The 16,236-nt window shown below is 37.8% G+C and overlaps 1 protein-coding gene across 1 annotated transcript in view; it reads left to right on the top strand.

Moving 5' to 3' along the window:
* gcl (germ cell-less) overlaps positions 1 to 16,236 on the top strand; it is a 320,949-nt gene that overhangs the window by 273,108 nt on the left and 31,605 nt on the right. The window contains exon 9 of the mRNA XM_067152237.2: positions 12,188 to 12,278. Coding sequence (XP_067008338.1) covers positions 12,188 to 12,278 — 91 coding nt within the window. The remainder of the gene's footprint in view (positions 1 to 12,187; positions 12,279 to 16,236) is intronic.

Below are 16,236 nucleotides of genomic sequence, written 5' to 3'. Positions count from 1 at the left end.
CAGAAAAGTTAAAAAATAATAATCAGTGCTTACCGGATGGTGGGGCCCAGAAGACCCGTACCTTGGAAGGTGACCGTTCCCTTCAGTGGTCAAACAGAAAAGACGCCCTCGCAGAGCAAGGCTCCAGCGACAACGCTTCTCCCCGGAAATTATGAAATATTACCACGGCCAATGAGCGTACGATGTTTTCCTTCACCTACCAATCACATTTCCTTTTATTTTCTCCAATAGGAGCGCAGAAAAAATAGTGCTGACAAAGAACATTTAGGAAGCCTCTAGAAAAATTACGAAATTTGTGCAACTTTACGAAACCGGAAATCTCCCACGCCAATGTGGCGCGTGTGGTACAGGATGCACCAGAATTACAATGACAATCAAATAATTTTAAAATCATATCGACTTCAAACAAATTAAACAATTCCAAAATTCACATACTGAGGAAAACCAAAACAAACAATTGAATAAATCCTTTACATACATAATTTATCGCCGTCTTCCGAGTCCAAATAATCAAATCCCAATAATCACAACATATGGATGAAAGAATGTCTTGTTTCGGTGTCGTGGAACTGTATTCTGTAAAACTTTGTCATTTTTAATATAGTTGAGCTAGAGGGTGTTTCTTATAAGTCTTTTCTCCCCCATAACGTCATACGTTTTCATGGACCTCAGTAGGGCTTCCCAGCACGTTCCACTTCCTGTCTTAGTTGTCATTTTTAGGCCTGTAAGTGTTCCCTGTATTTGGTTTATGTGAATTCTCCGCCACTGCGTCATATTTCTACCTCCTTATTCAGATTAAGTATTATCTTATTTATTACTGGTTATATTAATTATTATTATTATTATTTATGGTAACCGTAATTGTCCCGAACAGCGGTAACATTTGTTATTATTATTATTTATGTACACGCCCGAAAGAACGTTACATTTGTCATACTTATGAGAAATCCTTCCTAAATCATTTTCTCACACCTTTGAGAAATTCTTTATAACGTATTCTTGAGAAATTCTATACAATTCATTTTCGAGAAATGCTTTACAATTTTGAGAAATTCCTTGAGAAATTCTTTGGCGTATTTCCCCTCTCTCACAGATTTCGCTCGACTGTATTCCTTTATAAAACATAACAACGATTTCTAACTGACTAGTATTCTATGGATGGATAGAGCATTACATAACACCATGCTTAATCAACAACAACAACATCATTGACTAATAAATCACATAAAAACACGAAAAGAATAAGCATTCTTGGAACGACATGGATAACTGTCACGTAACAACATAATCACACCAACAGTTTATAGGCGGATTTATCACACAGTTGAAGCTATCATACTTTATTACTATTATCATTCATTTATTATTATATTCTCCTCTTAAATTTTATTGAAGACCCTTATAGCATGAACTGATCATAATAAAAATTCATCAAGACTATTGTTACAAGACGAAATAGGATGACTAAATTAATCTTGAAGAAATAATCTCACCACCATTATCGGAAAGATGCGTCTGTGAGCCCCAGGAAAGGCTAATAATAAGCAAGTCGTACATTATACAGTATCGGTTGTTGAGCGAAGGAATGAACTATTATTAGTCCCTAAATATTATCAAATCACCATAAATCACTATCATCACTATAATTCATCATAATCACTATGACTGACATGCACCCTAGTGGTCCCATATCGTCAATTTCATCGTAAAATTCACCATCACAATACCGTTCAATTTTATTCTCAACAACCAGTCAAATACCCGACTTTCATTATTATTATAATAATTATTTTTATTTCTCCTGCTATGGCTCCTAGAAAACGTCTTCTCAATGAGCTGCTTCTAGTACATTTCATTTACCATCCCTTCTGATATCAATCATATCACAAAACTAATAGTTCATTAAGCCTTCGATTTATTAGTATTTTACTCCTATATTTAATTTCATCCTTCTCGTCATGATTATTATGACCACATTTTTTAAATTATTATTATTATGCTTATTTTTAGGTCTTAATACCCCCTAATTCCTTTTGAAGATCTTAATTATTCATGACCTCGTAAAACTCACTGGCAACTGGGATTACTTATCACAAAATCAAAAACACAAACATTATTCCAAGATAATGCAAAGATAGAAAATGTAGAAACCATAAATCAAAGAATGCATGAATACTCTACCATCACCATTTAAGTACAACATTTCAAAAGAAACTACACTCCTCTAAGCAAGAATACAATCTACTAGTCATCTACTGAAAGAGAAGAAATTTTACAATGGTACTTATGGTTCCGATGGAAATCCTTGGCGTCGGGATGCAGCTATGGGCGTTGACGTCCTCTTCTTCTGCTGTGGAGGCTTATAGATGGACAAGTTCATCGCGCTGGCGTGCACACTTTGGCTTAACCCATCATGACTACGGCTACGTACAGCAGCGTTGTATCACTCCAACAATGTTCCAGAAAATTCCAGGATTTTCCTCTCGTTCGTTGCATGCTGTCGGCTACTCTTTACAGAGGTAGCTGAAACTGAAATTTTGTATCAGAAAATAGGATCCACACTAGTTGTATACCACTAAATTATTTACGACACTTAACTGGCACAATGATCTACACTCAGGTTCAGTTTTACCCCAAGCTTCGAATTCTGAACACATTCACAAGATTACAGTAAGTCTTGAAGCTGACGGAACATTATTACTGGTACTACGATATTTTATAGGCCAGGTTTCCTCTCGAATATTCACTTCAGATAGTTCACTTCCCTTATAATTTCCAGTAAGACATTCCATAGATTTCTACTGCAACACTCGGCGTAAATAAGCGCACGAACTGTCTGTGGTTTCGCAAGTTCCACACCGTGAAATGTGCGGCTGTAACAACCTCACTCTATACTGAATTTGGCTGACGAAAAGTTGGACTAGCACTCAAATAAAACAGTGGTGGTGCCATACGAGAAATAGACAGTTAATAACACTGTCCGCGAACATTCATCTTTTCCCCAGAGGTTAAAATTATACGACGTTTTTCCAGAAGACTGTATAATTTTATTTCTCCTTAGAGACTCTTCTGTTCGATTCTCCCTTAAAAACGGTAATGTTCTCTTCAACTTTTTCTTAGAGACTCCGCTACGACTTCTTTCTAGAAAGATCTTAAGACCTTCCAGCACCTTCCTCGATTTTCATTGGCTGTTGACCTTCTTTTGACGTGATTCGTCCTTCACACCGGCAAGTAGATTTCTCCAGAATATCGTTCCCCTCTTGGCTGTCGGCACGCTAGGTGACGCAACTGCGTGACGTGGCGACCTTCACCGGCCTGTTGACCTAGTTCACACTCGCCCGCAGCGGCACGGCGCGGTAACAGCTGATGCATGCTCACTTACAAACCAATGTTCCGTTACAAAAATTACTCCAGCTTCCCCAAATTCAATCAGGCACCATTTAAACGGGTACAGTACCAAGCGGTGATAGCGTGATAAGTGAGATATTTTTTAATATAGATTTAATACAATGAGAATCGGGACTTTGAATTTGAATTTACGACGTGCTAAGTGGGAAAACGTGTTAATGAGGAACACACTAACGAGGTTTTACCGTATCCGTAATCATGATCATTTTGGGTGTTTCTGTCTTATTACTTCACATTCCCCATGCTGATGGGATGGTACCTGGACGACATCCAGTATGTCACTGTTCATCCCGAAAGCTATTGGTTCGAAAATAATATTGGTCTGTTCGATTATTCTTGCATGTCATCCCTTTCCAATCCCCACACTTGGGGGTGCTAGGGATGTCTCACATTTCTCTAGATACAGTAAGTCAAATGTGTGCCAGGTTAGGTTGAGAACTATGCTGAAACATATATCCATAATATCAGCTATTCTGGACATTCCTTTTCTTCTCAACCCCCTTGCCTGTGGGGACTGAACGTTGACATAAATGACATCCGGAGTGTTACTATTCATATCAGTGACCCCAGAAACTCTGGATTCTGTATTAATAGTTATTTTCTATATTTTTATATTTCACCCCTTTCTACCACCACTCCTAGGGGTGCTAACAGTGTCTTACTGCCAAAGTATTTTTTTCAGGTAGTAAATCATATTTTGTGTGCCAATTTTGGTTGACAGCTATGCTGGAATGTACACACGCGCGTTCATAATCTCGGTTATTTTTTGACATTTTCTCTTTCACCCCTTCCCACCCCCCTATACCGAGGGGAGCTGAACATTGACTTAAATGACATCCAGAGTTTCACAGTTCGTCTCAGCGACTATTTATTTAGGAGGAGACATGGAATTTATACTCAGCCTAAATACTTCCGTTTGTTATATTATATAGTCTCGCACGACACTATGATCCAACATTACAAAACTAACTTTGGCCGAAGCCACTGACCCAGCTACCAGCACGATGAGGAAGAAGAGTATCTCTTGTTTCTTTCACATCTTCAGATTACCGGAAAGAGGATTTTACAACAACTAGTGATGAGAAATCAGGGAAAGAAGACAGGAGGGCATTGGATCAAAGAAATTCAAGAGGATCTCAAAACAATTGGACTCGAAATTGCAGAGAACAAGAATAGAGTTACCACCCTTCTTAACAATTACACATTTTCAACTGAAATGATGCACAGGAAACCTGTAGAGATTTCAGACGAATTAAGAACACTGCAATCAAACAAATGAAGAAGTTCTAGGCAGATAAGAGGAATCAAACAGTACAACCTTCAAAGAAAAAGTGTACATCAAATCAAAATCAAAATCTTTTTATTTGCAAATGAGGTGTCTACCTCGGTGGCAAATGGTACACTAAAATACATTATTGTCAAGCACTAAATATTAAATTAACAAGAGAAGAAAATTTTTCCTATAATACAATATTATACAATTTACGCTAACAATGTTTTCTATTAAACACACAGCTCATCCTTAATAAATTTATATTATTATTATTATTATTATTATTATTATTATTATTATTATTATTATTATTATTATTAATCGATACGGCCACCTGTGGGCCACGTTTACACAATCTTCCTTCTGTCACGCAGACTCATACCCTTCTCTTTACACTCTCGCCAAAGATTCTTGAGTCTTTGACTTCTTCTTGCTCGTTCTTCCACCGAGATGTTCCGTGGCTTCGCATGTTGCTCTTCAGACGCATCCCTCAATCCCGCAACCTTCTTCCTAAATGATGTCCTTTCTTTTATATCCTCCTCCTTGATACCTATTTCTGCCAAGTCATTGTGCACGTGTGTAAGCCATCCCGGTTGTTTTTTCCACCTTTCCTGCAGAAAAGAAGTATCTACTTATAATATCTCCTGTACTACTTACAAATATAGTCAACTGATATACAGTATGTGGAATTATTTCAAATGATACTATACAACTGGTATAACATTAATATTTACATTGCATTTATTTATTTACTATCTTTTTTTTTTTTTTTTTTTTTTTTTTACCCGTTCTGGATCCTAAGTAGCATAACGACCTGCTGCGTCTTAACCAGAGCCCCTTTTGCCACCACTTTTCAGAGTTCCTGAAGGGCCGTCACAGCTACCGTAGCGGTCCCAGGGCCCTCAAAGTCCCCACTGTACTTCACCCCTACAGGCAGTCCCCTACTTTGGCTGTCCAAACTCCTTAGACCAGGGGATGGAATTAATTTATTCACACACATTTTTTTATTTACGATAACCTGCACTGGTCGAATGCCCTCTAACACTTCATTTATTTTCTCTGTTGCTGTTTATTCTCTTCTTGAATATCTGTACAGATTTTGGAAAAGGATCAAACACTACCCCTGGTAAACTGTTCCACTCCTTCACACCCTTCCCAATGAATGAAAATTTACCCCAATCGCTTCTGCTAAAATTCCTTCTAATTTTATATTTGTGGTCAGTCCTGCCGATATAATTATTTTCCAACTGAAGCCTCTCACGGATATCTCCCCATGCATCTTCTCCTGTGTAGGCTCTATATAATCCTGTAAGTCTAGTTTTCTCCCTTCTCTTACTTAAAGTTTCCCACCCAAGTTCCTTTAACATTTCTGATACACTACTCTTTCTCCTGAAATCCCCTGTTACAAATCTTGCTGCTTTCCTCTGAACACTATCTATTTCTTTTATTAGGTATTCTTGGTGAGGATCCCAAACACTGTTTGCATATTCCAATAATGGACGAACCATACTCAAGTAACTTTTTTCTTTTAATTCTTTGTTGCATCCTTTAAGTAGCCTCATTATGACATGTAATGATCTGTATGCTTTCCCAACAATGTCATCAATATGACCCTTCCAGTGCAAATTACTTTCAAATCTCACACCTAAGTATTTGCACTTGCCATCTTTTGGGATAACTACCTCATCCAAAGTATATTCAAATTCAGTTTTAAACCTCCTGTTTGTAAATGTTGTAACAGTTGATTTGCCTCCATTAACCTTCATATTATTTTCTTCAACCCATTGTTGGATACTCTCAAGGTCCCTTTGTAATTCTGAACAATCCTCAATGTTGTTTATTTCTCTATAAACAATTATGTCATCTGCATACAATCTTATTTTTGATGTTATATTGTTCCCTAAATCATTTGCGTATATTAAGAAAAGTAACGGACCGATTATACTACCCTGTGCAATTCCCTTCCAAACTTTCTCTTCCTGAGATACATTATTTCCTACTTTGACTTTCTGAACCCTTGAATTTAGAAATGCTTTTATCCAACGTGTAACCCTTACGTCCAATCCTATTCCCTCCAATTTCTTTAATAATATTCCATGTTCCACTCTATCAAAGGCTTTGGAAAGATCTATGGCTATGCAATCTAACTGACCTCCTGAATCCAACTGATCTGATATGTCCTGCTGAAATCCCACCAGTTGTGCCTCACAAGAAAATTTCTTTCTAAATCCATACTGGCTCCCCATGAACCAATTTTTATCATCACATATCCCTCTGATGTACTTCGATATTAAACTCTCCAGAATTTTACAAACTATACTGGTCAGGCTGATTGGTCTGTAGTTCTCTGGTTTCCTTTTATCACCCTTTCCTTTATAAATTGGTATTATTATAGATTCCTTCCATTCCTTTGGTATTACACTATTATTTATGACATAGTCAAAGAGAAATTTTAAATAAGGCACTATGTACCACCCCATTATCTTTAATACCTCCCCAGTAATTTGATCACTTCCTGCTGCTTTTCCTTGCTGAAGCAGTTGGATTTCTCTGAAAATATCTTCGTTTGTGAATGAGAAGCTTCTTGTTTCCCTCTGTCTCTCTCCCTCTCTATCTTCTGTGTCGGTTTCCAACTCTTGACAATCATCTACTGAATCTCTAAATTCCCTACTAAATAGGTTTGCTTTCTCAGTATCTGTTAAATAGTGTTCACCCCCTTCTCCCACCATTGTAGGAATTTGGATTCCTTTTCCTTTTTGATTCCTGATATATGAATTCAGCTTTACATGGAAGACGCTAGTGGTCCGATGTGAGCAATAAAGTTCATAATAATAATAGACTCGCCTTTGCATGTTGCTCTCCATTAGGAGTGGGTGATAACTCGTGTCATTCCAGTGTTGATATTCTACATTTTTCACAGTTTCTTAGATATTTCTTCACATCTAATGCACAGCTGCATTTTTCAAACTTGGCAGACCTATGTCATGAAAGTACTTCTCAATCATAGCATGTTGGATTGCTATTTCCAGATGACAGGCAAGAAAGGTAGTTTATAAAACTCATCCTTGAGTATACCGGACTGTCATGATACAGCATAAGTTGCTGACACCCAGGGACAATCTGTTTACTTTGGAGTTAATTTAATTACATAAAATTACTCATCATATAAAAAGTAGGCATCGGATTTCGTTCAAACTAAACCATCTCAGGAGTAATAAGAACAGATTTTGAAATCAGTTGAGTAGTTTTGGAGTCCATACGAGACAAATCCACAGGCACACACCCATAGTATACGGAATATAGATTACATGTAAGAGTAGAAGCTATGTGCATTACGTCCCTGCTGCTATGGCTTAACATTGCTTTTAAATATCCATTTTATCATTGAGCATGTGTTTTTCTCTGCCGAGTTTTGATGAGCCGGGTTTTTTAAAGGAAGAAGCCCTTTTACAGATAAATTTTTACTGATTGCATTAAAGGAATGCATATCGACCCCTTAACCTCGGCCAGATGCCTACCTCAGTTGAGATAATAATGAAGATGAAATGAATGATAGTAAATGAAACTGGGTAAGAAAGTCAAAGGCGTGTGAATAGGAATTGTCCCAGCAGTGAACAGGACAGCTGATGCAGAGCTGTAGCGTGTTAACTGTTTCTGATGTAAGAACTGGTATTATCAAGAAAAACATATGTGGGGAGGACGAGATTAATCCTGACTACTTTGTCTGGCATGCTCTTGTAGTTCAGTATCATACCTCCATCCTCCTTATCAAAATATAGCTCTCCAGAATCACTGTTTATGAGGAAACATTCAATTCCTTCCTCAACAAGAGATGAACGACACCATGATGGTCACACATTAATGGGAAAGATGTTTAACTCTAACGAAGCCGAAATAACATCAGATCCCTTTAAAAACACAGAAAATTGACTGCTGTATCTGCTGTACTGTACAGAACTTCTTTTAGCATTTCCACGGAAAGTCAAAGCTTGAGACTATATCCCGTTCGTTCATAAATGAGATTGGTAAAGTAGACACTGCACCAAAACACATATTTCGGGTTTGGCTCACAAGGCACAGTTTTCCATAACATATATAGAGTTTCTGAAATGTTCTTATTTATCCCTTTTGGTTGTATTTGTGAAGGCGCATGCAGACTTGTAATACAACCGCATTGCGCTCCTGCCTGGACGGTATTGCGTAACTTAGTCGCATAACAAATCCCGCAACATGAACGATCTGGAACGAGGTTTGCTGCCTTCCATTGCTTGTCCGATTTCCCGCGTCACATCAAAGAACTGCTCGTGCGGGAGTTACAGCAAGCTCGGACGTACACAGAACCTCGGCGCGCGACACGCATAAATATTAATAAAAAAAACACCTTTCCAATACATGACAATCCTTTATATTTAGGATGAAACCAGTAATAGATATTATGATTAGGACATGTTTCGCTCATGCTTAGTGAGCATCATCAGCTAGAAATAACTTAATCCAAAGTAGGTCAGGGCGCTGATCCCAGTATATATAACGAAAAACATCTAATACGGCATTGATAAAATACAGATTTTAGCGATTTAAAAGTAATCAGTAAGATTATATTATTTCTATTGAAACAAATAGTGACCATTAAAATGTGAGTGGAATGAATGACATGAAGATGTTACAATAATTTGCTGCGAGTGATTGTTCGTATAAATCGATGATCATAATAATCTTCACTGAATGGCATTAGACTGCTTGTAATTAAAAACAGTTTTTCACATTAGGAGTGATCTCTTGTAGTGAATTATGATCATGTTTCATAGACTAAACGTGATAAAATCACATGTATTGGTTGAAAAACGAACTGCACAGATGGATAAAACGTCGCCTGGATCGGCGTAAAAAACCTTATGAGACTTCCTCGCATTGTATTTCAAACATTCTGATATATAGATAGTGTATTATTATTAGGCTTCAAATGGAGAACTACTGACCTCGTAGGTGAAAAACATAAATCGGGTGTGCTCTGTAAAAAAGAAGAGAAAGAAGAAAATTATGTGTGTCAGTTTTGGAATTTAAAGGCTGTACTACTCTGGGAAATAATAATAGAAGGCGCTTACCCTTGTGTTGGTTGTGGGGTGATTAGTCCTATAGTTGTTCAGATACTTAAATACGCAAACAAAAGCAGTATGAAAACGCTTACATTTCCTTGGACCAGTATTTTAATAAAAACAGTGATTTAAATGACGTCTCGGACATTAATAGCCCCATAATTGAGCAAATCCCCAATCTAATTGCTAACTTTGGTGTCAATGATAAAAATTTCATGAAAATCTTCCACTATAAACGTGCTTTCAATCCATCGGTAGCAACAGTAGCTACACCTACAACGTCTCCTCGCACTGCATCCCCTCCACTAGCTGACAACTTGCGTAGCGTTCTGCCCTCCTTCCCCCTCCTGCTATCTTCCCCGCCTCTACGATCGCATTCGTACTTCACACTCAGCAGCAAGTCTGTGGCCATCAAACCTCCCTAAACAATTAAAGGACTAATCACCCCACAACCAACACAAGGGTAAGCGCCTTCTATTATTATTTCCCTACAGTAGTATGGCCTTTAAATTGCAGTAACTGACACATGTAATTTTCTTCTTTATCTTATTTTTTACAGAGCACACCCGATTTATGTTTTTCACCTACGAGGTCAGTAGTTCTCCATTTGAAGCCTAATAATAATACACTATCTATATATCAGAATGTTTGAAATACAATGCAAGGAAATCTCATAAGGTTTTTTACGCCGATCCAGGTGAAGTTTTATCCATCTGTGCAGTTCGTTTTTCAACCAATACATGTGATTTTATCACGTTTAGTCTATGAAACAATATCATAATTCACTACAAGAGATCACTCCTAATGTGAAAAACTGTTTTTAATTACAAGCAGTCTAATGCCATTCAGTGAAGTTTATTATGATCATCGATTTATACGAACAATCACTCGCAGCAAATTATTGTAACATCTTCATGTCATTCATTCCACTCACATTTTAAGCAATTTTAATGGTCACTATTTGTTTCAATAGAAATAATATAATCTTACTGATTATTTTTAAATCACTAAAATTTGTATTTTATCAATGCCTTATTAGATGTTTTTCGTTATATATACTGGGATCAGCGCCCTGACCTACTTTGGATTAAGTTATTTCTAGCTGATGATGCTCACTAAGCATGAGCGAAACATGTCCTAATCATAATATCTATTACTGGTTTCATCCTAAATATAAAGGATTGTCATGTATTGGAAAGGTGGTTTTTATTAATATAATAACTCTTATTCTGGAATCCAATACAGTTTTATAATGAGATTCATAACTTGCAGTGCAACATGGAACACAATGTTCATCATCTGTTGAATTTTGGCTGCTCCTCGCATGTCTCAACTGAGAATTTAAAATGAAATTTTGATTATCAAAACCTATAAGCTAATAAGAGAAATCTTGGGATCCAGTGTTTATGATTATAGATGTATTTAATATGAATAAAGGAAATCAAGTAGAACCATACATAAAGTTGGAAGAGAAATATTTTATTTTTATTATTATCATCATCATCATCATCATCATCATTTTGTTTCATCAACACACCTGAGACAAATGATGCCTTCAATGTGAATAGAGAAAGAAACTGAACTCAATGACAATTCCAGTACAGTTGGTAATTTTCATGGAAGAGGCAGTAGAGGAATGTGGTAAGCTGTAATGACAGACTATGCTTGTAGCTTCAAAATGCTGCAAGTAGACTAAAATGATGTTAGTATGGTTGAGGTTGAAACAAGTACTGTGTACGTCCCCGGGAAAGGTTGCCATTCGGTGCCTTTTGTTTGCTACTTTTCTAAATAAAGTCTACCATTTCGTAGGTTATTTGCATGTCATGATATGAAGTGTTAAAAATTGAATTTAAATGAAATTTTGTTGAAACATTTTTAAAACTCACAAGAAACCATTTCTTTAAATATCGTAATGCCAATTAACCCAGCACCTGCTAAGGTCTTCGTAATGTAATGATATCTGTGAAGGTATTGCAGTCAGGTGCGGTTTGTTAGAAGGAATGAAGCTTGAGTGTGGGAAGAAGAATGGGTATGACAGTCCTTGTCATGTGGCACTTACTGGGGAGAATGCCATGTAGTTCTCCACATCTAGAGATAAAAGCAGGCAGTGATGGGGACGAACACGTCACAATGAGAGCCTGTCCCCCAGGTTTACCTATCATTTTCTGAAACATTTTCAATAAACTTTATTGAACATTTCCCTTGCTAATTGCATCCTCTTCGTGCTATGACCTCTTATCTTCCGCCACTCGAGCTTATTCATCTGCTTATGTCATTCCACGCTGACAGCTCTGTATGGTGAAAAGTCTGTCTGTTCTCTGTTATGTACTTGTATATTTCTCATGTGTGTAAATAGTTGTTTTAAGGTAATTCATGAAAGTGCAAATTAATTTTGTTGTGTCTTATTTAGGATTACCTTGGCTTCCCTTAATGAACAGAGGCAAGTAAGGCATACCCAGACTTCTGGACTTCGAAGTATATCCATGTTCAGGAACGAGGAAGTAAGTATTAGTATGTACAGTTAGCCTGCATGTTAACTAAATTTCTGAAATACACTGGACCGAGCTCGATAGCTGCAGTCACTTAAGTGCGGCCGGTATCCAGTATTCGGGAGATAGTAGGTTCGAACCCCACTGTCGGCAGCCCTGAATATGGTTTTCCGTGGTTTCCCATTTTCACACCAGGCAAATGCTGGGGCTGTACCTTAATTAAGGCCACGGCCGCTTCCTTCCCAGTCCTAGCCCTTTCCTGTCCCATCGTCGCCATAAGACATATCTGTGTCGGTGCGACGTTAAGCCAATAGCAAAAAAAAAGAAATACACTGGAACATGTAATTAATGGTATAGTGTGTCACCTTGGGAATAAGATAATTAGAGCGTCGTTTACAACGCTGCGGGCATGTCCTGCAATCAGAGCCGAGAAGTTTTATTTAAGCTGCTGCAGGATCATCGGATAACTTCCGTGTCACAGTCAGCAAAGTTTGGCCCTGTCACTATCGTTCTTTGCCCTTCCAATGGATAGTGTTACAGCAGACTTGCAGCGACCTTTACCTTGGACCATTATCTATGCTGACAACATCATATTAGAATATTACATGTTATAAATCTCATTTTTGGTCCGTATTGAAAATTTACAGTTCAACAACAATAAAGGTGTTTTAATTTAATCCACCTATTCAGTACTTTTATTTCCACTTATAGTGGTTACATAAATAGACTCACAGTTAAATGGGACATGTTTCGCCCTCAATTAAGGGCATCTTCAGCCTAAAAACAATCAAGAGTACAACTAATATTTAAAGTGGAAGCTAAAAGTTTAGCCAGTTATTAAAATTCGAGACATAAAAATGTGAAAAATGATACAATATATAAAGATGCTAATGGAAACACTGTCAATGATTAAACTATAATCTTGTCGGAGACTAAAACTCCTTCCATTAAAATTCCAATTAAAACAGTTCATTTAAAATGTTAGTGGAAAACCGAGGTGGTAATAGTACAAAGCCAACGACATGAGGGCATGAACATAAGCATAAACATGATTGTCATAAATATAATATGTCCAAGGCCGCTGATGAAATTCGTCAGCATGAAGTGAGACAGAAGCATCAGTTAAAAAATTGTAAGTGGCCCTTAGCACTGTAGGTACTCCTATTGGCTGAAACCTTGCCAGGAAATGTCAGTAGATACTGAAATGTTTTCTGTAAGAGAAGGAAAAGATGAAATAAGAAGTTGAACATAAGGAGAGAATTCGGATTACATAAATTAAAACAGATGAAGACTTACATGTTAGTTGAAAGTTATAATACCAATATAATGGTCCGTTATTGGACATTATAAACTTTCCAGCTAACTCATTCCTGGTTGCCTGCGTTTCGCCCTGGTGTGCTAAGTTGGGCTCATCAGTTGGTACTTAGCACACCTACCACGATGCAAGGCTAGTGCATACCCTGGAGGCCACTGCATAGGCCACCTGAAGCCACCAGCAGTGCCAATGCACTACGAGAGACTATGTCTCACTTCCTATGCAGTGGCCTCCACGGTATGCACTAGCCTTGCGTCTTGGTAGGTGTGCTAAGTACCAACTGATGAGCCCAACTTAGCGCACGAGGGCGAAACGCAGGCAAGCAGGAATAAGTTAGCTGGAAAGTTTATAATGTCCAATAACGGACCATTATATTGGTATTATAAATTTACTCATTCAGGACAAATATTTCATGTTCCCTATGAGAATCAACATCTGCATCATAGTTGAAAGTTGTTATTTGTTATCTACTGTTGTGTTGGTTGCTGCCCTTCTGTTGGTTCTGAGTCTGGTGTTGTAACTGTGCTGCAGAGGCGGCAGTGAACTCGGAGGGGAAGGAATAGCGGAGTGTGGAAGCGAGGAGAGGATGGAATTTTAATGGAAGAAGTTTTAGTCTCCGACAAGATTATAGTTTAATCATTGACAGTGTTTCCATTAGCATCTTTATATATTGTATCATTTTTCACATTTTTATGTCCCGAATTTTAATAACTGGCTAAACTTTTAGCTTCCACTTTTAATTTTAGTTGTACTCTTGATTGTTTTTTAGGCTGAAGATTCCCTTAATTGAGGGCGAAACATGTCCCATTTAACTGTGAGTCTATTTATGTAACCACTATAAGTGGAAATAAAAGTATTGAATAGGTGGATTAAATTAAAACACCTTTATTGTTGTTGAAATCATATTAGAAGCCGAAAACAAGCTGAATCTCCCACTTCAAATCCAGGAATGGAATTGTGGGCTTGGTCAGTATAGACTGATACTTAACTAAAGAAGGATGCATTATATGACGTGAGATTGAAGAGAAATTGAAACAATCCAAGTTGATGGTAAGGATCTGCCACAAACAACGAAATTTAAGTACTTAGTATCTATGATCACTGATGATGACAAACTTTTAAAAAAAAATTTAATGCTATTTGTTCGGGGTGTCAACCCATGTGGATCTTTTGCCCCTACTGGCACCATATTGTATAACCTGCGTGTAATTGGAATGGCGGTAGTGTGGAATGTTGTGTGTGAGGAAAGGAAGATTAAGGACGTCACAAACAGCCAGTCCCCAGGCCAGGGATATTAATCATCCAATTTAAAAACCCTGACGCGGCCGGGAAGCGAACCCGGGGCCGCCGGGTGACAGGTGGACGCGTTGCCCTCTACATCGCGGGGCCGGACTGACGGCCAACTTACTGAAGAGGTAATCACAAGAATTCGTGACATGTTATCAACATGATCCATTTTAAGAAGAACCCAAGACTTTTAAATGACGATGACTTGATATTTTAGGCTTTATATAATTTTACCCATTTCTTGTTATGTGATACCTTTATATTTTAGTATTAAATTACTTTTAAGCTATAGCTGATGATGTCCACAAACAAGGACGAAACATGTACTAATTGATTTTAAGTAGATATTTGCATTGTAAGGTGGGACTTCTGTGAACTCTCTTATAAGCTCATGAATAGCAGTTGATGATCTGTTCCACAGTCAGCTCTGGATAGCATTAATAACAGATCAAAATTGGGTTGTCCGACTCGTTGGCTGACGGTCAGCTTACTGGCCTTCGGTTCAGAGGGTCCCGGGTTCGATTCCCGGCCGGGTCAGGGATTTTAACCTTAACTGGTTAATTCCAGTGGCACGGGGGCTGGGTGTATGTGTTGTCTTCATCATCATTTCATCCTCATCACGACGCGCAGGTTGCCTACGGGCTTCATATAGAAAGACCTGCACCTGGCGAAACGAACCCGTCCTGGGTATCGCAGCACTAAAAGCCATATGACATTTCATAATTGGGTTTAGACCAATATGAAGCCTTATTTGATTTCTATTAAGATCACCAGTGAACGCCGTGTGTATAACCTTGGAATACGATGTTCAAAAAGAGTTCTCGCTACACATAATTGATGTTCCATACAAAACTGGAGAAGTCTTTCTGCTCTGTCATTTCTTTCACCAATACCGTATTTGCTGATGATATTTCTGAATTCATCATTAGTGGCCATTATGCCAATTTTTACATTGTAATTAACAAGAACTACTGTTATTTCCCTGCTTGATATGATGTTCACCACGTCATCTTGTTCACCATAGAATTTCTCTATATTGTCTTCATCAGCAAGAGATGTTGGTGCATAAATCTGAACTATATTGAATCGACATCATGTGGTATTGAATGTGCTGTCTCATTATACATGTACACCCACCAAAGAAATTTGAAAGGCAGTTGAGAATAATGACAGCAATACTATTCATACTTAGGTCTTCAGATCCGGAAAAGTATACAGTGCTGCCTTTGGTAGTGTTAAAACATCCATTTCCTCACCAATGCATTTTGGACAGAACAAATATACCAATGTTGTGATTGACCATTTCATTTTCAACAATCTAGGTTTCCTGGCTGTATAAGCCCTTCCATATTCCATATGGCTATTTTG

The sequence above is a fragment of the Anabrus simplex genome, chromosome 8 (assembly GCF_040414725.1).
Source record: "Anabrus simplex isolate iqAnaSimp1 chromosome 8, ASM4041472v1, whole genome shotgun sequence".
NCBI lineage: Eukaryota > Metazoa > Arthropoda > Insecta > Orthoptera > Tettigoniidae > Anabrus > Anabrus simplex.
Note: the sequence above shows the minus strand (reverse complement) of the source record. Positions and strands in the feature narration are given on the sequence as shown.